At 46.8% G+C, this 22,081-nt stretch overlaps 1 protein-coding gene across 2 annotated transcripts in view; it reads right to left on the reverse strand.

Annotated features, from left to right (window-relative positions):
* Window positions 1-3,415: 3,415 nt before the first annotated feature.
* gpc3 (glypican 3) overlaps window positions 3,416-22,081 on the reverse strand; it is a 94,842-nt gene continuing 76,176 nt past the window's right edge. Inside the window, exons 7-9 of one of the 2 annotated variants that reach the window (XR_004795982.2) lie at window positions 17,134-17,326; window positions 5,163-5,473; window positions 3,416-4,536 (exon numbers count right to left, since the gene is read on the reverse strand). Coding sequence is in view for 1 of the 2 variants with exons in the window: in XM_035649748.2 (XP_035505641.2) it covers window positions 5,298-5,473; window positions 17,134-17,326 (369 nt within the window). In the remaining variant the exon portion in view is untranslated. Of the gene's footprint in view, window positions 5,474-17,133; window positions 17,327-22,081 lie in introns of both variants that reach the window. The other variant, XM_035649748.2, reaches the window with a different exon arrangement.

The raw sequence follows: 22,081 nt of genomic DNA on the forward strand, positions 1-22,081 counted from the left end.
GTTAAAGTAGATGAACAAAGCGAAAAAGTTTCCATATCACTGTAACCACTCGCACCGCAGCCATGTCCATGGTTCTCCTCGTCTACCATACTTTCATACTTGCTTGTATGTAATTCTAGATGTAGCCTCTCTTTGTCTAATGAAGTGTCAAGGATATATAGTATGTATAATGCACAAATAGTTGGATTCCAATCTCATACACAAATCCTTTAATTGACAAAAAAAAAATCATAGTAAGACTTTTCTACCCCCTGTGTTTAAACATGCCTGGACTTGTGGGGTGCTTGTGTGTGCGTGGACATCCTTCGGGTATTGGGGGGGGGGGGGGGGGTAGCACTCAGCAAAATGACATTCCTCCTTTTGTATCCACATTCCTCAGGCGGCTCCATTCATTCGGTGTGACTGCGGCTGCTGCAGGGGAAGCTGGGGTTTGCTGGGGAGCAGGAGGAGGATGCCGGAGCTGTGCGCCTGGGAGAGCGTGGGCCCAGCGCTGCTCTCAATGGGCCAACAAAAGGTACGAAAATGGTCCAGTGCCATGGTAATTAGACATGAATGAGCTTTGAATGATGTGACATGTCTCAGGCTTTTCTCTCCGGCAGAGGAATTCCAACATCCAGCTTGGTAAAAAATTGGACCGGACTGCGGAGCCCATGCACACGCACAGCACCTGAATTAAATTGTTATTTTAATTTTTATGCGCAGTTTGATGACCCCTCAGGCTTGTAAAGGTGCCCAATCCCCAAACATCGTTGGGTGACCATGAAATAGTCGCTGAAATACATATTCATTGGGGGGGGGGGGGTCAATCACTCGGGCAGAAAATGCAACAATTCCTGATAGTCAGCTCTTCTCCCTGTTCCCGCTGACTAACATCAAATTGACCTTTCACTCTCATAATGCGTGCTGTTTTAACATTGCCCCAATATTACCCTAAGAAAACATGTGAACTCTGCATTTCAATAGGCCTGTTTGCCCTTTCTCCAGCCTCACATTAGCATTCAGAGTATAACCCCCCCCACCCCACCCCACCCCACCCTGGGTTAGCTGCTGCTCTCTCTGCAGCCAGCGTTTGCTCATCTCCTAATAATCAGCCTCTGTTTTCCATCTTAAAAGCCGCAATCCAGTTCAGGGGAGAAAAGCACAGCTGGATAACAATGGCATTCCTAACTGGATCTGCAGAGCAGAGGTTGCGTGGGTGTGAAAAGTTACAGCAGAGCACCAGGACACCGAGACGGGATTTCTGAAGTGTGTTTGCAATGACAGGCGTGTTGATGTGAGGAGCTGTGAGTGATTGGCCTTGTTAAGAAAGTAGATATAGGCTTCAAAAATGGAGATGAAACACAATCAATTAGGACTAATGAACCTCGTTGTATTGTTTGGCTGTGGATGAGGGTCTGTCACCTGAGGTAAGGTGACTCTAAAAACGAATGGGGTTCGGTGTGGGGGAACCCCAGGGGCAGAGAGGAGGTCTCATGCCCATGTGGGCTACATTATCTGCTGGGAGTGAGAAATACAGATCCAGAGAAAAAACGCACATGACTCCGATGCTGCTTTGAGGATTCTGAGAAGCAGAGTCCAGACACACATAAATCATAAGATTCATGAAGGGCTTTGAAGTGGATCAGACGGTGAAAGGCACATAAAGTAACATATATACTTGCAACATTGCGTGTCCTTTTCATAACCTCGGAGGCAAACCATCCATTTTTTCTCTTTGTTATGTTTCCGTGCTCTTTAAGGACATGACACCCTGAATACCTAAATATATGACATTCAAACGGTGTTCCAGAAGTTGAACTGATCTTCCATCTGCCTTTTTGGTTTTCTCCAGCCTCCCTTATCCACCGATACCTCAGGTAACACCTTGCTGCATTTCCCAGAAGGACTTTGGACAGCCCCAGAGAACTTGTTTCACAAGACAGCAGAAGCTGACCTTTAAAAGTATCAGTCTTCTGGATTTGTTGTTTTGTGGGGAGTGGGGTTGATTTATCCGCCTTTACTTATCCTAGCATAACTATCAGTCGACATGGAATCTGTGGCAACAAGATTAATCAAATTTCCCTTTGATCAAAAATACATGTCAACGCTCATCACAATTTTTCACTTTATTTTTCCTGGATGTTTAGCTAGGTAACCATCTTGCTATATATGGTGCCCTCATTCTTAATTTCCACTTAAGCAGGATTAAAACTCTGTTGTTTTTCTCAGTGGAGGAAAAAAGCCATCAAAGCCAACCGCAGCCCTGAATTAATTCAGTAAGTTAGAGACGTAGGAGGAGATGTCTGGCACGGGGCTCATTTAAGGCCAGCGCATGTAAAATGTGAACATTTCTGTCGTTACCTGGTGGTATTGGCAAGAAAGACATGGTTAATAGGGTAAAGAAGCATATAGACAGCACTGATTTTCATGCCTGTTAAAGATTACACACACACACACACAATTATTTCTCACAAAATATTTGTAGTTGAGTTGGAATTGAACACTTCATTGTTTTATTGTAAACTGTTGTTTTTTTCTTGGTTAAAATGAGGGTGTTGGAGTTGTACTGTCCTGTATAAATGAAATTATACAGGAAATCAACGGGGGGGGGATGCAACAAGAGAAACGGAGGAAACGATAAGCCAACTGCAACTGTGGATTATATGTAAGAGGAGAGAGCAGGAGAAAAGGAGTCAATAAAAAGTTTTTCAATTGATAAAAGGCAGAAGTCATGCCCTGTACCTAAAACATGCTTCCAATCGTTTCTACTGTGGCTGCTGTGAGTGTTCGTAACTGTTGAACGCTGAGCAGGGAGAAGTAGCTGACACCAGAACCTGACATGTCCTGGTGATGCCTTACATCAGAGGCCTGCACTGGTCCAGTTTTGCAAACCTGCACACTTCACATACCCCCACAGCTCAGTACTGGAACACAACCCGTTTATTCTAAATCAGATGCAGACCCGATCTGTTAATATAAATCCCTCATCCTTACATGGTCACTCTCTTTAAAACTCATCCAGACTGTTCGATGACGCGTTGAGGGGTGAGACATGGTGTCATTCACACTAAGAAAAATTGTTTGTCTACTTCCAGCTCATAAAATAACACTGGTTGTTGGTGTTGAAAATGTTTTGTTTTATAAGTATTTCTTTATTTCACTTCATTTTAATCTCCATTGTCTGTTAGATTTTTTGTACTCATGCCGGTTCTGGGAATTCCTATAAATATGTATTTTATATGGAGATAATTTCTTCCTCAGCTGAGGACTCAAAGTAGTTATTTGCTAATATTTACAGGCAGCTGTCAATCAAATCTAATCAAACATACCCACATAGATCAACTTTGTTTTCAAGTGTTTTTTTCCCAAACATTTGCCCTTGATTGCTGCTTATTTTAATATTAAAGTATTTAATATGAAAGAGTTTAGAGTTGAAACCAAGTTGTCAGGGCCTTTAATGTGACGTGAGAGGGGTTACAGCTTGGATCTTTCTTGTCAATATACCGCATATTTTGCATATCAAAAATATGTTTGAAATCATATTTTCATCACAACTCGGCTGAATACGCTCTTGACAAATGAACCAAGACTCCATCTCACGGGAAAAAAGGCTGAAAAAATAATTTGTCTTTCAAAACATCACTCACGCACGCACACACACACACACACACACACACACACACACACACACACACACACACACACACACACACACACACACACACACACACATCACCACAAAACAGCAAATCATGTTTAGTTTATTTTACATTGTACCTTCCTCATCAACATTCAACTGAAAAACAAAACAAAAAAACATGTCACTGGGCATTCGTTTTGGTCAACCTCCGTTCCTGGATCTGCCACTGGCAGCTGGATGTCTGGTATCAGGACCCTGGCCCACCGACATGACTCACTGGCACACCTTTATGGAACAGGGCCACTGTTACAGTTATTAGTTAACTCCTGTGCTTCTCCTGACATGAGTCCAATAGTTTGGCGTGAGCACAGTCAACACGTGCAGCTGTGAAGCCAGCCGGGTGGCGGCAGCAGCAGCAGACTCAGTTCCAGCTTTTAATTAGCGTCTTTCCACGCATCCATCACATGTCCTCCAGTCTTAGCAGCACGGGAGCTTTCTGTGATCCAGTTTGCACCACAAGACAAAACAAAATGAAACAAACATTGAAATGAAAATCTGGCTTCTGGTTTTAAACGGAACATCGAAGAACAAATAATTCAATGCAAAGGGCAACATTTGCAGGATAAATAGTGTGAGCCCAATGCAAACCAACAGAACAAGTCAATTTACACATTTTTATACATATTTATATTTCACTTGACTCCTTGCTTTACCCACAGTGCTGAAGAATAAGCTAGAAAGGCTTCACAGTCCAACCAAATTTTCTTGTCAAATATGTCAATATCGCAAATTAACATATTTTTGTAAACATGGCACCAACACAGAGAAACATACATCTGTACAGTTATCAGGCTGATTTGGAGACTTAGGCTCTGTTGATAGCCCTTGATTTTTTTCCCTCAATCATAGGGCTGTTACTGTAAAAAAAAGAAAAGAAATCAGTGTTACGAAATAAAGCAAACATTGACACTAACAGAGAAAAAAACCACTTCCATTGAGGAAATCTGAAATAATTTATCATCACTAGGACACCAATAATTATGGAGAAGGAAGCAGATTGAAGTAGTAACAGAGCATTTGAAGGTACAACGCTCTCTAAGGGACCGTTTCAGCTCAGCCTTCTGGGACATGGAGCCCCCTGAAACAAGTCCACTCTGGGCAGGAGATCATTCACTGTCATGGAAGAAAGTCGCTGAAGCTTTTCTCTTCCTCCAGTGGGTTCCTGCTGGGAAATAACTTGTTGCAGATTGGGACTGGGAGCATTTTTAGAAAAGGTCAGTTGTGTGCCTGTTTTCCAAGTAGCTCTTCACTTGAAGGCCCATGACAAAGTTGACTAATGATGGCAGGTCTTTGCCACATTTATACATACACATAAGTCACTATGGGAGCAAAGAGGAGACGAGGCAAGGGGGGAAAAATGTAGTTATTATAGTGGGAGTGGACCAGAGGGCAAGTTTCTTATTAACACAATGACAAAGGTTTATCTGGTGTGCTTTAATACGGTTGTTTCGTGATTTTGAATAAAAACAAAACAAGTTCTTACTGAGACACGTTAATAGAAATCTGTTGTTCATGCTTCCTCCGATGAGCATCTGGACACGGCAGTTTTTTCATGTTCCACAGAGAGTTTTTGAAACCCTAACGGAAAGAGGCGATGGGAGATGTGCGAGTGCGCCGGTCAGTGGCGACGAATCAGGAGCAGAACGAGCGCCGCGGGGATCGTCGGGACCAGGCAGCTCCTCCAGAGTGGAGCCGCGGGTGAGGAGACGCCTCCGACGCCGGCTGTGGCCAACCGAGGGGTCAGCAGCTGCTCCTGGAAGGTGAAGTCATCCATAGCCAGGTTGTCAGCGAGATCTGAGCGGGGGACAGGCGGAGGCAGAGGCGAGAGAGTGAGGGCAGGCAAAGAGTGAAAAACGCGAGAGATGCAGGAGGAAGGATGGAGACAATCAGAAGAAACACGGTCACAAAAGCTGAAAAACACGTGTGGTATGTCTGTCCTCCGTCTGCGTGATGCCATGCACAGCTGTTCAAACAATGTTACATGGGGAGGATGAGAAATCCAACCTCCACATACAGCCAGATGTCGCATGCTATTGCTGTAGACACATGTTAAATCAGGGACATATATTTCACTGAGGGTGAGTGTTGAAATGTGTATTTCACTGGGGAGATGCTGAAAACCAAGAATAAAAACCACAGAAGCTATATGAGATCACGTCGCAAAATCTGAAACAACCAAACGTTGATCGATGAATCATCAGTTTTCGAGGGAATAAAACTTAACTGTTTTTTTTTCAAAGGGGAAATATTTTTATGAAATCACTAAAACTAACTTCTTGTGAAATGATGTTGTGGGTTAAAAAATCCCTGAATAAGCAATGAAGTTCCAAGTGAGCGAGGGAACAACTAATGCCTAATCATTACTTTTTGATTTTATGGATCACTGGCCTCATTTTACATATCGCCATTTATTTTTTCGCTGGGAGATACTCTGGGGAGAAATACGACCAGGACACGTGACCTTATCGAAGAAGACCCTGATAGGTCCTGAACCATTCTGCGTCCTAGAGGAATACGTGTGCTCCAGTGAGAGAAAGCACTGTTGTGTCTGTGCGTTAATGATGGAGCTGGAGCCAGTGGCAATTAGTTTAGCTTAGTTTAGCGTAAAGGCTGCAGGCAACAACTTGCCCACCCGTTGTTCAAGCTAATTAACATGTTTTGACTTTGTTTCTTGATTTTAAAAGGAGTTGCATGCTCCGCCTTTTCCTGGTAAACAGCAGAATATATATATATATATATATATATATATATATATATATATATATATATATATATATATGGATATAAATGGATAAAGTGGTAGACGATGGATGGACATCCCCAGAATCGGTAAACGGTCAGAGGTTGTAAAAAATTTGTTTTTCTGGGATGTGATGAAATTTGTTTAATTTCTGAGTCTGGGATCTGCAGAGGGAATACTATCATCAGCAATGACTAGAAATCACTTGGCGGCAGTTCTGTCAAGAGACGTTAATGAAGTCTCTACCACACTGCAGCTATTATTCTTTTCTGTGGATAACACTTTTGTTTTCACGCTGTCGTCAGCCATACGCTTTGTTACGTGCCTGCGGTGAGGTTCTCGGCGACTTTGAGTAAATAGTTACTCCAGGTCGTGGGCTCGCGCGCCGTACACCACCGGTGACCCCGTCCATGGCAACCGGCCTCGTCATCCTTAACTTTCACCTCTCCATCCACAACTACTGTAAAGATGGCCTCGAGCAAGGCACTTAACTCGTTTGCTCTATTGGGGCTATTCGGTTAACAGCAGACTGTGGTTAGGCAGGGAAACTCCCAGGTGTCAGTGTGTTTTGTTCTATGGATGTGATGCAGACTGTGTGTTGAAGAAGGGCCTTCAATACTTTATTTGGATAAATAAAAGTTAAAAAAAAAAAGTGAGCGCTTCTTTAGTTTTCCACGTGAATTCTGCATAATTCCTCACTCGCTCCTGTTTTTCACAGTTTTCCTCCCGTCCTCTCTATCTATTATACGCTGCATTGACTTCATGGTCACCTGCTGCTCTGCTTTTACTTACTGCTGTCTTACTGCTCTGCGTCCACAGCTGTTCTCCTGCTGACACTGAGCAGAGCTCTCTCTCTCGCTCTCTCTGTGTGTGTGTGTGTGTGTGTGTGTGTTCGTGTGTGACATTCTGTGCTACTTTGTCTGAAAGAAAGCTGTGAGGGAGACTGAAATAAGAAGGTTGAGTTATGAGAGAGGGCAGGAGGATATCAGTAATAAAGCTACTCTACGGTTAGGAACGCCAACTATGAGCTGAGCTGTCCCCTGTAAAGCCAGATGCAGAACTCCTCTCCACACACACACACACACACACACACACACACACACACACACACACACACACACACACACACACACACAGGTGCATTTCTAACATATCCCTCCCTCACATGGTCTTTGGGGGATGTGCACATATACAATTACTTTCTCTCACACACACACACACGCACGCACGCACGCACGCACGCACGCACGCACGCACGCACGCACGCACGCACGCACGCACGCACGCACGCACGCACGCACGCACACCGTCACATCTGAGCTCCTAAAATAACAGATAGCTCCAAATTGAATTAGCCGTCTCATCTGATCTGTCTACTGTCCTCCCTAGTGGGAGTGATACAGCGGGAGGAAGTGGCTGATTCCGAGGCCACTGTGTCAACCGTGAGGAGTCCGGCTAAAGCCTCGACCTCCCTCTCCATGAGTAGAAACACAGAGAACAGGGGCCCTTCCTCCCCAGGTCCCTGGTGCCCACCGCTGCCGGGCACCATTTCAAAGACAGGAAGGAGGCAAACAAATAAACCCCAAAAGCTCCAAAGTGCATCTCCTACAAATTTCTATGCGGTTACGACATCGTTTGAATGGCGGCCAGGGGACAATTAACTTTTTTCTCCCCCTGTGTCCTGACATGGCAGTGGGCAGACATTCTTCGGGGCTCTGAAAGAACGATTTGTCACTGTCGACAGCGGCGCACTGTACTGCCGAGCCAATTAAGCTCAAGGTGCAATTCGATACAGCTTTTATATACACTGTGGATAAGAGGGAGGGCATGCGCGTCTGCATCTGTGTGTTTGTGTGCGGATGATTGAGTGGGGTGTGTGTGCGCGCCTGTCCCTGTGTGTGTTCGCGAAAGAGCGAGAGACAAGGTTGGAGAGCATTGTGCTTTACAGCGGCAATAATGTGAGGGAAAAAAGGTTTCAAGCTGTGAAAAAAAATCCCCCAAACCAGAGGGGGAAAAAAAGGGTCTTTCTTGCTAGTTTAAACACTTCGACATGAGCAGCCCCACAGAGGGGCCTTGTTCTGTAGGCTTTAAAAACAACCCAATGGGGACTGAACACTATGCAAACTTAGATCCCCTACACTCCTACTCAGGGCAGGGACTAATAATATCCTGGTATAATTAGTGATGAACACCTGTGCCTGTGTGTGTGTGTGTGTGTGTGTGTGTGTGTGTGTGTGTGTGTGTGTGTACAGCAAAGTATGGACGGAGTGAGAGTGAGCGTGAGGAAAAGACAGACGGGAGTGATCCAGATTCAGCATTCCTTGTCTTTTTCCTTTTTCCCTTTTGGGGCCTTTCGGGGAGGAGCCGGAGCGGTGGACAGGCAGGGACAATTAGCCAAATAGATGGATAACTCCTGGCTAAAAATAGAGCCACAATCCCGGCTGTGATTGATGAAACCAACGTGGGCCCTCAGCGCGGCCGAGCCCTCCTCGCGCTCATCCGTTCAAATCGTCCATTTTGAGGCTATCACTCCTCAAAGGAGGCCACCTTGCTAACATACCCCCGCTAGCTTTACCGTGGCCTCATGAGCTCCAGTTACGACCAGGGGGAGAGGTCAACAGTCCACCCATTGATTGGTTACACTGAAGGCTCTGCACCAAGAATGAGCAGACGGGGCGGTCGCATGCAAGTCGACAGGCGAGGACGCGGTCGGGCCTTAACTTTATGTCCTCTTTAGGGACCTATCCTTAGGCGAACAGATGAATAAATGCTTTGGTTTTCAGGGGGAGCGGATGTTTGTTTGGATCCCCTTTACAGGTCAAAGTGGCAGGAGTGTGCGTGCGTGAACGTATATACTGTATGTGTGTGTGTGCGTGTGTGTGGTATGTCTGTCTCTGCAGAGGAGAACAGGGTGGTGGGGTGGGGGGGGGGACAGTCTGGAGCTTTGCTTTCAGCCGTGCTCGGTGCCCGAGGCTCGTCGTTTCCAGCGCGCAGTTGTCACAACAAGCAAACTATGTAGAAAAATTGAGACAGTGAGAGAAAAGCCACATTTTTTTCCAGCGCACCGCAACTACAGGTGAGGATTACACGTTGCAGCAAACCACAGGAAATGGTTCATTTGTGCTGCCGTGCATTTTCAGTTGAGAGGTTTGAAGAGGTTATAATTAAGAGGCGTTTTTTAAAATCTGAATTGCTTTTGGGAGAAGATGCACATCAGTGGCCAGCCGAGACATTATTATAACCCTTCTGGCGAGTGTGTACCTTCATGGTCCAGTCAGTTTATTCAGTACATGTGTGCTATGCACAAAGGCCTTTTTTTGGTCAGATAAGTATGCGGAATGTTAAGTCTCCGAACACAGGTGCTCCTTATGAAACGGCAGAGATGGTTTAGATTGCTGCTACATTGGCAGACGATGTGTGCACATCACACACCTAAGCTGCTCAAATTTGATCTAGGTTTTCAAGATTCAACAGCTTAAAAGATATTATGGTTTCCGAGGCAAGGCAAATATTTTATCGCTCGTCTCATCTGTGCAGAGCAAACTATTCACTTGGATATTAAACTCAGCAAATTTTGAAATCGAGTGGCTGGAGTGCGCGTGCGTGCGTGCGTATGTGCAATCCTTTGTCAGGAGCTGCCCCATTGCAGCTTCAGAGAAGACAGCGGTTCTGTAAAAACATGATAGCAGCTGCCGGACTGATTGGGTCTTATCTTGTAGAATGTTGCAGATAAGAAGCTGGGGTGTAATTATTGGCTTGTTGGTCACATTCAGTAACTTTTGTGACTTGGCCGAGGCTGTTTGACCCGGGACACTCTCTGATTGAGAGCCGGGAAGGAGCCGAGGGAGCGGTGCGGGATGCTTGTCCATGGGCTGGCGGGAATGTGACCGTCTGACTCCACACCCACAGGCTGACCACGGGGGCACTCGGAGAGGCTGGGAATGTCAGGCCAACACAAACGGGACGCCTAGAGGAGGCCCTTCCCCGGGCCTTAGCAACAGCACCGCTCTCTGAGCTGCTCTGGCCTCCCAACCTACACAACACTCACTGTTATTCTATGCTGGGGGACCCTCCCACACAGAGGACAAGAGAGTAAGACAGGGACACGTGACGCCACAGAGGACCGAGGACTTCAACAGAGATAGTGGAGGTCTAAAGAGATGTAGAAGGAAAGGAACTGGAGGGATTAAATTGGACAAAATAAAGTTAAACAAAACAGGAAACAGAGCAAGAGAACTGATGGGGAAAACAAGAGGGACTATAGAGTCTAAATCGGAAAAACTGAAACTCCAAACTGAGTCTTGAATGTGCTGGGTTTCTCCGATAAGAAGAATACACCCAGCTGTCAAAAGGGGGAAACCAACCCGCCCAGACACTTTCTAAATTGTTGCTTTGTGGGACAAGCGCAAGTCAACGCCTATTAATTAACTTGGTCGGTGAAGGGATGTGGTGTCCGTGAGGGGATGACCAGCGCGATGAACCCACTGGCCTCTCGATAAGCGGTCCAAATCACATTCAGGCATTTATAGTCTGCGTTTACAGTAACGGCCAGTATGAGGAAAGAGAAGGAGCTTGAGGAGAAATAAAGGCTCGAAATAGAGACATAAATTTTCAGCGTGAATTCCTCGTAGAGCCGGCGCTGTGAGGGTGGAAAGTGTGAGAGGTAAAAAACCATAACAAATCAAACGTACAAAGAGTTGATTCTGTGCTGAGGGCAAAAGGCTCGTTCGGGGTGGGGAGCTCTGCCGCGCACAGAGAGGGCCTGTGAACCTCGGCAGCTTTGGAGGTCGGTGCTGCGGGAGGGTCAGAGGTTGGCAGGGAGCGCCGGTTAAGGGTGTTTCTGAAAAGACAGGACAATGGCGGTTCTTATCAGGGTGAGAGAGCGAGAGTGCGGTCGCTCACGGAGCCGCGATGATGACCGGAGGGTCAGTGTTTGGCCTGCGGGACATCCTGGTCCTGGCCAGGGGGACGCTGAGGATCACATTCTTCGGATGCTATCTTCATCTTCTGATAATGAGGAAAGCTGACATCCCAACCAGATCTGTTTACATTCTCCTCCTGGGTCCAGCAGTCAGTGCGGTGTCGGAAATGTAGCTGGCAGATTGAGACTTGTGTTTGTTGTGCAAATGTCCCTGCCAACAAACAAGCAGAGTTTTCCCTACATTCCTGTCGTGGAGGGGCAGAAGAGAAATACAGCCGAGAGTGACAATTTGGCCGGAATGGCTGTACACGCGGCGAGCTCCTATTGAGTCTATCTCAGCCCTTTTTAGTGGTTAGCCTGTGGTTTCCTCCAGCAGCTCAGAGTCTATCGACAGCGGGACTCCTGCAATGTTCACTGCATTGTTGAGTTACTTTCAAGAATGGGCTAAGAAAAACAGAGCGAGAGCAGGCGGCAGGAAGAAAAACGCTGGATCGAGGGAGAGTGTCGGCGAGAGGAGAGGGTTAAAATGTAAAATGCAAATTACCCAAACCTTCAACCAGGCTTTTTAAGACATTCCCACAAAATGGCTGCTGTGTGTCACTGCGGCGGCGAGCAGCAGAGCACCAGGCCTCGAGAATGGCCCCGCTGTGTGAAGAGTGTTTGTGGACTGTGGCTGAGCTGATGGACACGACCCAGGAACGGGCCTGGAATCAATTTAGTGCGTCCAAAAAGTGCCTGTGAATGTAAATAAAGCTCTTGGGCAAACAAACGCTTTTCCATGAGGCACACACAAACACAGAAAAAATGCGTAGGGCCTTAGAGAAGGACTGGAACACTGGTGGGCCCCCCTCGTGTACATGATGAGAACCCAGGCGGCTCCGTGCACTTGTATCCACAGAAATTAAAACCAGGGCTCTTCTTCCTGCCTTCTGGCTAATCTTTGGGGTTTTATCCCTGGCCTGATTTGAGAGAGCTCCATGGCGGAAGACCAACAAGGGTCCAATAAGGGGGTAACTTCATCCCCCTGTTCCTCTCCTCCCTCTTTCCCCTTTCACTTTCCCATCTTCCCCTCCGCTGACACCACACTCGGCCCCGGATCTGGCGACACACACGGGCCCATGACTGACTCCAGTGAGAAGTGGAGTGAGAGACTGCAGCCCTTGCTAACCAAGCCTGTTTACACAGATGGTGGCAGGCTTCATTATTTTTGTGAAGGGCGTGGTGGAGGTGGGGAAGCAGGAAGATTGGCTGAATTTATAGAGGTTGTTTATAAGCTCGAGGAGGGACAGGGGCTGGGGAACGTTGGGTCAGAACCCTTCCAGTGGGTTACACACGATCAGCCTTTCCACCACCGCCACCACCACCGCCACCCAACCTTTCAACAGCTTCTCAGTAGTCACGACTTTAATTTAACCGTTAATCATCTGAAATGTAAACAGATTACAGTTGGCTCGAGAATTATTTGTTTTTTGAAAACAGCAATCTTTTCGTAATGATTTTCAGGGAGGCTGCGGACAACCTGAGCAATGACATCTTTTAACTGTATTCATTTCATTTCTCTAAAAATGGGAAAAGAAAAATATTATGCTGTTTCATGCCGAAAAACATCAGTTTGATTGAAGAAATATATATAAAAGTTATCAAAACCAAAGATTTTTTAAGTGTTGGAGATATTCAAAAGAGTTTTGATTGTAATGTTTCTGGTGTGTCATTTGAGTTGACATAAAATAAAAAGTCTATGTTGGCATCTTTGTGAGGCTGTACTTAAGGAAAAGTGGCACTTTAAGTTAAATGCTAATGTAGGCACGCTAACCTGCTCACAATGACATGACTTATATTCTGATGTGAGAGCAGACATTTTGCTCACTGTATGTTCACCATCTTACTTAAACACGACTATGACCGCTGTTTGACTCCAAACTCTGCAGCTCTGATCTGTCAGGATTTCAGATGAAACATGGACTCAGCGTTCCTATCTTTTTATAGCCTATGTTTTGATAGGTGATGTCCTGATGGAGCCAGGGATTCAAGCAGCGGTTCCCCGGTGAAGTGTGAATATTGTTGTGCCCCGGTATCATCCGGCCCTGCTCGCCGACGGAGACCACAGAGGAGCTCGGGCCATGTGGGCACCCAGATTCCTCCGCCATCCCAACACCTGCGCTCATCCTTGCACATCTGCAGGGTCTGAGTCCCCCCCGTCTCACGCTAAGCTGTGGCACGCAGGCCCTCTACCTGGCGACCACGTGTGGACGACTCTTTGACTGCGAGTACATTCGCGAGCGCAGTAGCAGAGAATCGTCAGCTCCATGTAACTTAAACAAGGGGGAAGCGGCGTACATGGCGGATGTATCCAGGGCTGCCTGAGCTAATGTCAACAGTGTCTGGATTATGGCTACTTTGATGAAGACATGTGGCAAACACTACTGTGGAGGGCCGGCGCCGTGTGACTCACCTATCAGGTGCTGAGGGTCAGAGGTCACAGCTGCAGTTAATTCACATACCAGGTACTCGCCTTGGCAGCGCATGCTGCTGTTAATTCGCCCCTCATACGGAGTAAAGGATGTTTAGGTTCCGCAGTGTATCGACCTTTTCGAGTTATCAAAGGTGTCTCTTTTTGGTCTTTTCCCACATTCCTTCATCACCTTCTTCTGTCTTTTACTCGCCCCCTTTGTTCCAGCCACAGAAAATTTGTAGCAGAACTGAAAGGTGAGCCCGGCCCAGCCTCTCGTCGTCAGCTGCATGTTTCGCATTACAGGAATATTTCGACTTTGTATTTTGCTAACCCCTGGCGATAATAAAATGCTCACAGGCTTGTGTGTGTGTGTGTGTGGGGGGGGGCAGCTTTCCTCCAGAGTGCTTGCAGTGACCAAACGTCTGAGCACAGGAACATAACAACGGGGCCCATTCACGCGGCTCCTGCTGAGCCCGGCGAGGTGCAGCGCACAGCGAGGTCCCGTCCAGCTCGGCAAGAAAATACATGAGGCACAGTTCGGGACCGCACGTTCTGTGACAGAACTCACCAACTGTCGGCTTTCAGGCGGCTGAATGTTTCCAAACCGAACCAAATACCCATTTTAACATGTCATTTGGTCGAGCAGTCAGCTGTTAGACTCTTAAAAAGCCATCTCTATAAGTGGTTTAGAATTGAGTGGTTAACTCCTGTTATAGAAAGAGACACTTCTGTGGATCAATTCCACATTTTCTATGTTTTTGTTGCAAGAAGTAACTTGAACATTACCTCTGGACTAGTGCAGTGATTTACTTCGCTGATCAGGCACCACATTTAAAACCGTTTTTTAACTGGTTTTAATGATGTGGCTAATCAGTGTTGGTTTCACCATGTTGGCATTCATTTTACCCAGAACTGCAAGAGCTGAAACGCAGCTGGAGACATATGATTCACCTCAGCGGCAGGTTTCTCAGGGGATGCAACGTTGTCAGACTTTGTAGGGTAAATTGCTCAGTGTATGTGGCCGTTTTTTTTTGTGCGAGGTTCCAGTCTGAAAACACTGCAGTACACATTTGAAGTAAGAGGTGGAAAAAAAAAAGCGAGGTGAGGACGAGCGAATGAAGAGAGGCTTTGAGAGAAGTCTGTGAGCAGGTTTGTGAGGAGATGGTGGCAGGCGCTTAGTTTCCCACAGAGGCCGTACAGTCCGGAGGCCAGGTGCGCATGAAAGCATCGCAACACAGGTGAGCCCTCATCACGAGTGAAAGACAGTCATACGGCATCACAGATTCATCAGAGTTTATTGAAAGAACAGCCCTTTGAGATGTAGCCTCTCACATTCAGGGGGGTCCTGGGACGGCCTAAATACTTGTCCCTCTACATTTCATCATCTAACGTCACATGGGTTTGCTCTAAATAACGAACACATGGTGCAGCATGGTGACTTAGGACAAATCATTTGGTCATCTGACCATCACTAGTATCTTTCCTTGTGTTCTGTTTATCTGATCACATGTGTGAAGTTGTAATTGATTATAGCTGCTGTGATGGTGGTCGACCGGAGCAGCTGGTAGCCAAACACTGGAAAAATACTGATCTCCCACCACAAGTCATCTGGAAATTACGTAAAGCTGTTCATATATAGAACAAGTATGACACATCACCAGAGGTCACAGCAAAGATTGTATCTGGTTCGGTGACTGGGTGGGGGGGGGGGGGGGGGGGGGGGGGTCCCCTGTCCTGGAATAGCTCTACTGGCCTGGAATTCTCTGGGGAATGTGTGGTGTGATGTTTGACCTGTCAGAAGGGGAAGTGTGTGTGTGTGTGTGTGTGTGTGTGTGTGTAGCGTTAGCGATCAGAAGGTTATGGAATCTGTGCAGAGCACGAGCGAGGGCAGATCAATCATTACGCACACTTGGGAACATCCGCTGTGTGGTCAGCAGGTTGACAGCTGGACTATGAGGGGGTCTCAGTCCTGCGTCTGTCCTGTCTGCACCTTGTTGTTGTTGTAGATCCTGTCACCTTTCCCCAACTCGTCTGTGTGTATATGTATATGTATGTATATGTATGTGTATGTGTGTGTGTGTGTGTGTGTGTGTGTGTGTGTGTTTCGCAGTCGCTCCGCTCCGGGCTTGGTGAAAACAGATCTGCCTCGTCCATCTCGGAGCAGCAGAGCACAGACAGGCAGCCCATTACGCCTCATACTCTGTAGGTTGACCTTTGAACTCCAGTCCCCTGTTTGACCAAAATGGGCTGAGTGGACGTGCGAGGTCAGCGTTTTTTCTCTGGGTCATCACAGGCTATCAGTGGCTATCTGTTTATCAGCCAATGAGCAGGGGCTCTCCAAGGTCTGCAAACATTACTGGCCTGTGTGCAAACAGGCACAAACAGGCACATATGCGCCTGCAGACACAGTCACATAAACGAAAGAGGAGCACACACACTTAAAGCACAAACAGGTAATGTGCTAATTCACAGAAAATTGAAGGGTACTGAGATTGAGATTGAGGTCAATCTATACAGGGAAGTTAAAATTCCCACAGTGTCGACATTCAGCCGCTCAGGAGACTGTGTAAGGACTCGGTGTATTGAAGCAAAACTGTGCAGACAGGCTAGCAGCAGCGTTGAAGAGAGGCCATCTCACTCTCACGGCCTGCTGGAAGTGATGGCCCTGCAGGATTCCTGTGTTATCCCCAGGTTCCTGCTCCCGCTCCCCGCCTGACAAACCCAAATCTCTGCCACAACACCCCCGAGAGGAGGACTACTCCCAGTGCAGTGTTTGCTCAGCTGCGCTGGCTTTGTGTCTGCGTATGGAACGATCTAACCCCCTTGTTCCTGCTCCCTGTCTGTTTTCTCCCCCCTTTCTGTTTGGTTTCTTTTCTACCCAAAGTTTGTTTCTTCATTTGTTCTATGTTTGGCTTTCGGGGAGCACATCTGACATTTTTCATGGGATTGACAGCAGGCGGGTCAAAAGGTTGAGGCGAGGGGGCTACCTGAGGAAGTCTCACGTCTCCTGCGGCATAGTGTCACGCTGGTGTCAACATGTACAGTAGTCATGTAAACACCTCTCTGCTGTGCCCACCGCCTGTGTTTGGACTGTGACTCACTGCAGAAGGGGCCAAATCTATTCATGCACTCACCAGTTTTAAAGTAAATAGCTCCAATTTGGTTAGCCGGCTTAAATGTAAACAACTTAATAGCTTGTGCCCAACATTTGTCTCCCCGGCCCATCTCTTAAATGCAATTAAGGTAATTTGAAGTTATCAACGTGTATGCAGCACCTCATTTGAAACCACACATGCTGCAGTTAAGGTTGATGTACAGATAAAGTGTTATGCGCGTCTAACCTGCAAAGATGCGCAACCGTTTGCGCCTCGGCGGCGGCCCCAGCCCGGACACCCCGGTGCATTCGTCTTCGTCGTCGCAGTCGCCACTCTGGAATCCCTCTTCCCCGTCGTCACTCCACCCGTCCCCTCCGCCGCCGCCGCCACGAGACCGGGCTCTCCAGCGCTTCTCAGATACCGTCACAAGCCGCAGTAACTGTGGGAACAAACAGGAAGTGGTTTTAAAGGTAACGACGTTAAAATGCACTCAGCCCCTCCATGAATCACTCTGTGGCCGGAATGTGCCGGTGCGCATTAATGGTTTAACTAAGCTGTGAAAATAAATAAGGGCTGCCTCTTGATCCGACTGTGTGATTATAACAGTATGAGGGAAATTCCAGTCAAAAACACAGAGAGATCTGAAAGTGCTGGTTTTTGACGAACCCTAATTATAATCACCAGGCCGGAAAACAGTTTTGTTATCGGTGCCAGTTTTGTTATTTTTGCCCAAATGTGATTCACTCAAAGGGCTGTGGCTGTGGGTCCATGTAATTTACTGGTAGAAAAAGGAACAGTGGGGTGGGCAGACTGGTATGATTGTGTTGTTACTGGCAAACATCATCGTCCCGAGTGGTTGTCTCAGGGCAACAAGGATACAATAATACCACACAACACACTCTGCCCCAGTGGACATCAAGGCCCCCGAGGGTTAAAATGAGCAAGATGAAGAAAGAAAAAGTGATGTAAATGTTTACGATATTCTGACTGCTTCTTTCTTCTTTTAGACATGTTATTCAAAGGGGCAGCAAGCGATATTTTGTAGAAAGCATGTTTCTCTCTTTGTTATTGTTGTGATTTTACTGCTCTGGAGACCGAACCACTAACCACTAGGCCAAAACCGCGGGGTTGCAGCGTCACCTGCTAGCGCGTCTCTTAAGCTGTCGGCGAGGGATGTTTACAAACTGCACTCGCAGTGTTGCGTGGTGCGGTCCGCACCTTTTTCTGGGTTTTCGAATTACAGAGACGAAAAATGCAGCAGACTGTGAGATAATATCTGCTGATTTTTACAAAACGTTTATTGCTTTAGAATCGCCTGCTGCCCCTTCAGCGGAACAAAATCAGGCAACGGGCAAATCCAGTCTAAAAAGCGAAAACCATATAACAAGCAGTGTTAGTGATGAATTTTTAACAGTGTATAATATGCAACAGAATGCAGTTTGGCCTCTGGGCTGTGAAAGCAGTGGTTCTTATATTTTCCCAACTGATTTACAGACGCTTTACAGAAGCTCAATGTGTTGTGCAACACATACCGCAAGTGTTTATGGAGAACTGCGGTGAACTAATCAACTCATGAATAATGAAAAAAAGGTTGACGAGCTGCATTGCAATTTCATAAAAACGTCTTTGAATTCCTACTGACCAAAAACAAAAGGAAGGGAAATAGCAAACTTTTACACATTCAGTCACGAAAAACTGACTGGAAATTGATAAAAATGTTTTTCACAGTAAATGTCTTTGTTGTGTAGTTTTTAAAACGACACACAGATGGAGAAAGACCAATCCCGTCTTGTATCCACGGGTGAAAAACATGTGAGCCAGCTTGGAGACAACCGACACGACTGACCACCTTTCAGTCTCCATAGCATCACACATGATTGAGAGCCCTGCCAAACTAACAGATGTGCTAAATTCCAGCCGCCTGCCCTCCGAGCCTCCTTTCATTTCGCCGCTCTACCTCCTCCTTGTTTTGTTTTTTTATTGATTTCCTTCCTATCTGCATACGTCAGCATGCATTTTTTTGTTGTTGTTTTTGGTTGTTTTTGTCTATGGGAGATAATTGAGTTCATATGGGCCCTGTCTCAGGTCAGCTGCGACATCTGCCTGGGATCAGACTGTGTGTGTGTGTGTATGTGTGTGTGTGTGTGTTTGTGTGAGACAGAAAGCGGCGGTATAAAAACCCAGGGCTAATCACAGAATTACGTCAGTCGGAGAATAAACAACCCTGTTCCCTCCGCCTGCATATACAAGCCATTCAATCTGGGTTTCACAAGTGACACAAAGGAGAACACACATAACCCTGTTGTCCCTACATGGCTGCCCGACAAACCTCCATTCATTTCCCAACATTGAGGCCATACACGGACGATGACCACAACATTGGGAAGAAAATAAAAACAACCTGGTCACCTAGACAGAAGGATGGGCGGCCAGAAACTCACTGGCAGAACGGCTGATCCGGCGGAGCGTTTCACCTCCGTCGAGCAAAGCGCCACCTGTTGACAGAGCTGAGCCCTCAGGTGTCACATTAAAACACCCTGCTATCGCCAACAGACCAACAAACTCTCCCCGCGACGAATGGGACTTTAATGTACTGAACCATTCAGTTAAAGACAGAGCCTCGTTTGCCCGCATTTGCCTCTGACTCCTCTAAGAGATTTACTGAGGTCCTGAAATTCCTGCTCACGGCCTGTAGCCTGGCAACTCAGTTTCACTTTGGGAGGGGAGAGGCGCCTCGCGGAGCAATTAAAAGGCAAACAGACACTTGTAAAGCAAGGAGAGGAGGATGTGGTTCAGGGGGATTTTAGAACAAAACCCCCAAAAAAAAGGTATGAGGAGCGAGGGGGGATAAAAAAAATTGACTGCCATATCCGTTTTTAGAGCTCAGTCTGGAGGAATGCTCTCATGCATGTGTAAATCACCACCTGCTAACATACACACCAGCTCTCCGCGGCACATAAACAGACAGGCTGTCCGCGGATTCACTGTGAGCTGAGTCATACGAGCTCAGACACAGCAGTGCATCGAGCGATGTGCATCCTCCTCCTCTGGGGAACGTGGATGCGTGCACACAAAATTTGGTGCCAGGCCATCACGCAGATGTTGAGATATTTCACTTGGTTGGAACTGATGGTGGTGCGCGAGAAAACATCAGGGGATCACCAACGTCATTTGGTTTAATCCATGGATATTTATAAATATATTTGTACATTTAAAAGTCCTCTTGGGACCACGAATGTGTACGATATTCATGGCACTCCACTTGCTAGTTGTTGAGGACTTTCACTCCGATCCAGAAGACGGACAATGGCTAAAAACGATCCAGAGCATATCAGCCATAAATAGCATCACATGAAAAGCAGATTTTCTTTTTTCAATTTGTATTTTGGGTGGCGGCAGGGCAGTGCAACCCTGTGCCTCGGTGGCAGGGTGCTTCGGCTTCTGCCCGCTGGCTGGCTGCCTCTGCCCCAGCTGCGGTAGCAGGGAGGGGTGGGATGTGTGTTTGTGTCGAAAGTGACGCTGCGCTTCTGGCATGGCCGAGCCACAGCGCGATCCGGCAAGAGCCTTAAAGATTAACCACAGGAGGGGGAAACCTCAAGTGGCTCTAGGCTGAAATCTTCTTCAATTAACAAAAAGAAAAAGGAAAAAAAAAAAAGAAGAGAGTGTCCTGTTCCAGAAGAAATGTTCAGTGTGTTTTCCATTAAAAGATGAAATCTGTCTCTCGCTGTTCCCCTTCTCTCTCTCGTCTGTGTTTTGAGAGTTGCATTGGGGAGCTGGCTTGGACAGACAGCTGGACACACAGAACATGTAATCAGTGCAGCTATAGGCGTCCCGCAAGCCACAGGGTTCACCTCCCCTTAACACAAAAGCACAAGTCACACCGAGGAAACACCGGCTCAAAGGGCTGCACACAAAGCCCAAACATGTGGCAGATTGCTCAGTTGCGGGCCAGCCCAGACAGAGACACAGAAACCGCAAGTCTGCCGTCACTGCCTCCCACACATGACATGAACTCCGCACAGGGTCACCGTTCGACACGACAGCTGCTACTGAGCCCCAGAGACCAGCCACTGGTTGACCCGCGGCGATGGAAAACAACCTGCCCTCACTGATCATCATCTGTGGTCCTGCACATGAGGTCACACTGGACCAAAAAAAAAATCAAAAAATCACAGGTAGAGAGCGAACAAAAACCTGAAGATGTCATTTCGGAGCATGAATGTAGTAACTGTTGAAGCGAATGGAGAGGATGAGTAATGAAGACATATAGAAGTCAGTGTGTTTGATTGTGATCAGGGCCTGTGTTATGTCGTCCTCTCCATGCGCAGGACTTGTCTGCACAGGCCGCTCGTGACTCGGCCCGGACGGAATCTGCTGCTCTGAATGTTTCTATCAATGCCTCAACACATCTTGTCTACAAATCTAATCTACAAGAACCTAAAGCCCGAGTTCCCAAACAGACTCCTGCTCCGCACATGCTCATAATAAAGCCATGCTTCGCCGTCTAACGTGGACGGTTTCCACAATTGCACACTGCCGTCACACACTGTCTTTTACTTCAGGACAGTGATGAAAGCTGCTGGCCGTACTTTTAGGGTTTGAAAGAATCTTTGTTACCCTCGCCTCGGCTCCACAGAGCTTTGTGGCTGCTTTCAGCCGGTTGTTTTGGTTTTCTGACCCTCAACTCATGGTTCCCTGTCACAGCTCTCATTAATGTCATGTTCAGCCAAAGCAGGCAGCTGTTTTCAAAGAAAGAAAAAAAAGAAACGAAACGAAAGACAGCTACCTGCCCTGCCCGCCTCCAAACACAACATAAGGTTAACGACTAGCTGGAGAATAGTTGAGCATTTAGGAGCTTGAGAACCGGATATTTCCCCTTCGAGTTGTCGGAGCCAATCCAATAAATGCAGAGTGGATATTGGACATAAATTCATCAGGTGACCAGAAACATGACTCCAAAACGATTGTGAATGTTTCTCTACGTGCTTGACGTGTAAATGGGAAACTGTGTGTAGCTGGTACAGTTAGTTTTGCCAGTTACTGACACCTGAAAACAATATCGCTTTGTAAAAGTAAGACTGTCAAGAAAACAAGTGTTTAGACAATTAGAACGGCTGTATCATAATGAACGGTTTAGCAAAATTGTCTAATTATTATTATTATTATAATTATTATAACGTGTAAAATGAGTGTC

The sequence above is a fragment of the Scophthalmus maximus genome, chromosome 9 (assembly GCF_022379125.1).
Source record: "Scophthalmus maximus strain ysfricsl-2021 chromosome 9, ASM2237912v1, whole genome shotgun sequence".
NCBI lineage: Eukaryota > Metazoa > Chordata > Actinopteri > Pleuronectiformes > Scophthalmidae > Scophthalmus > Scophthalmus maximus.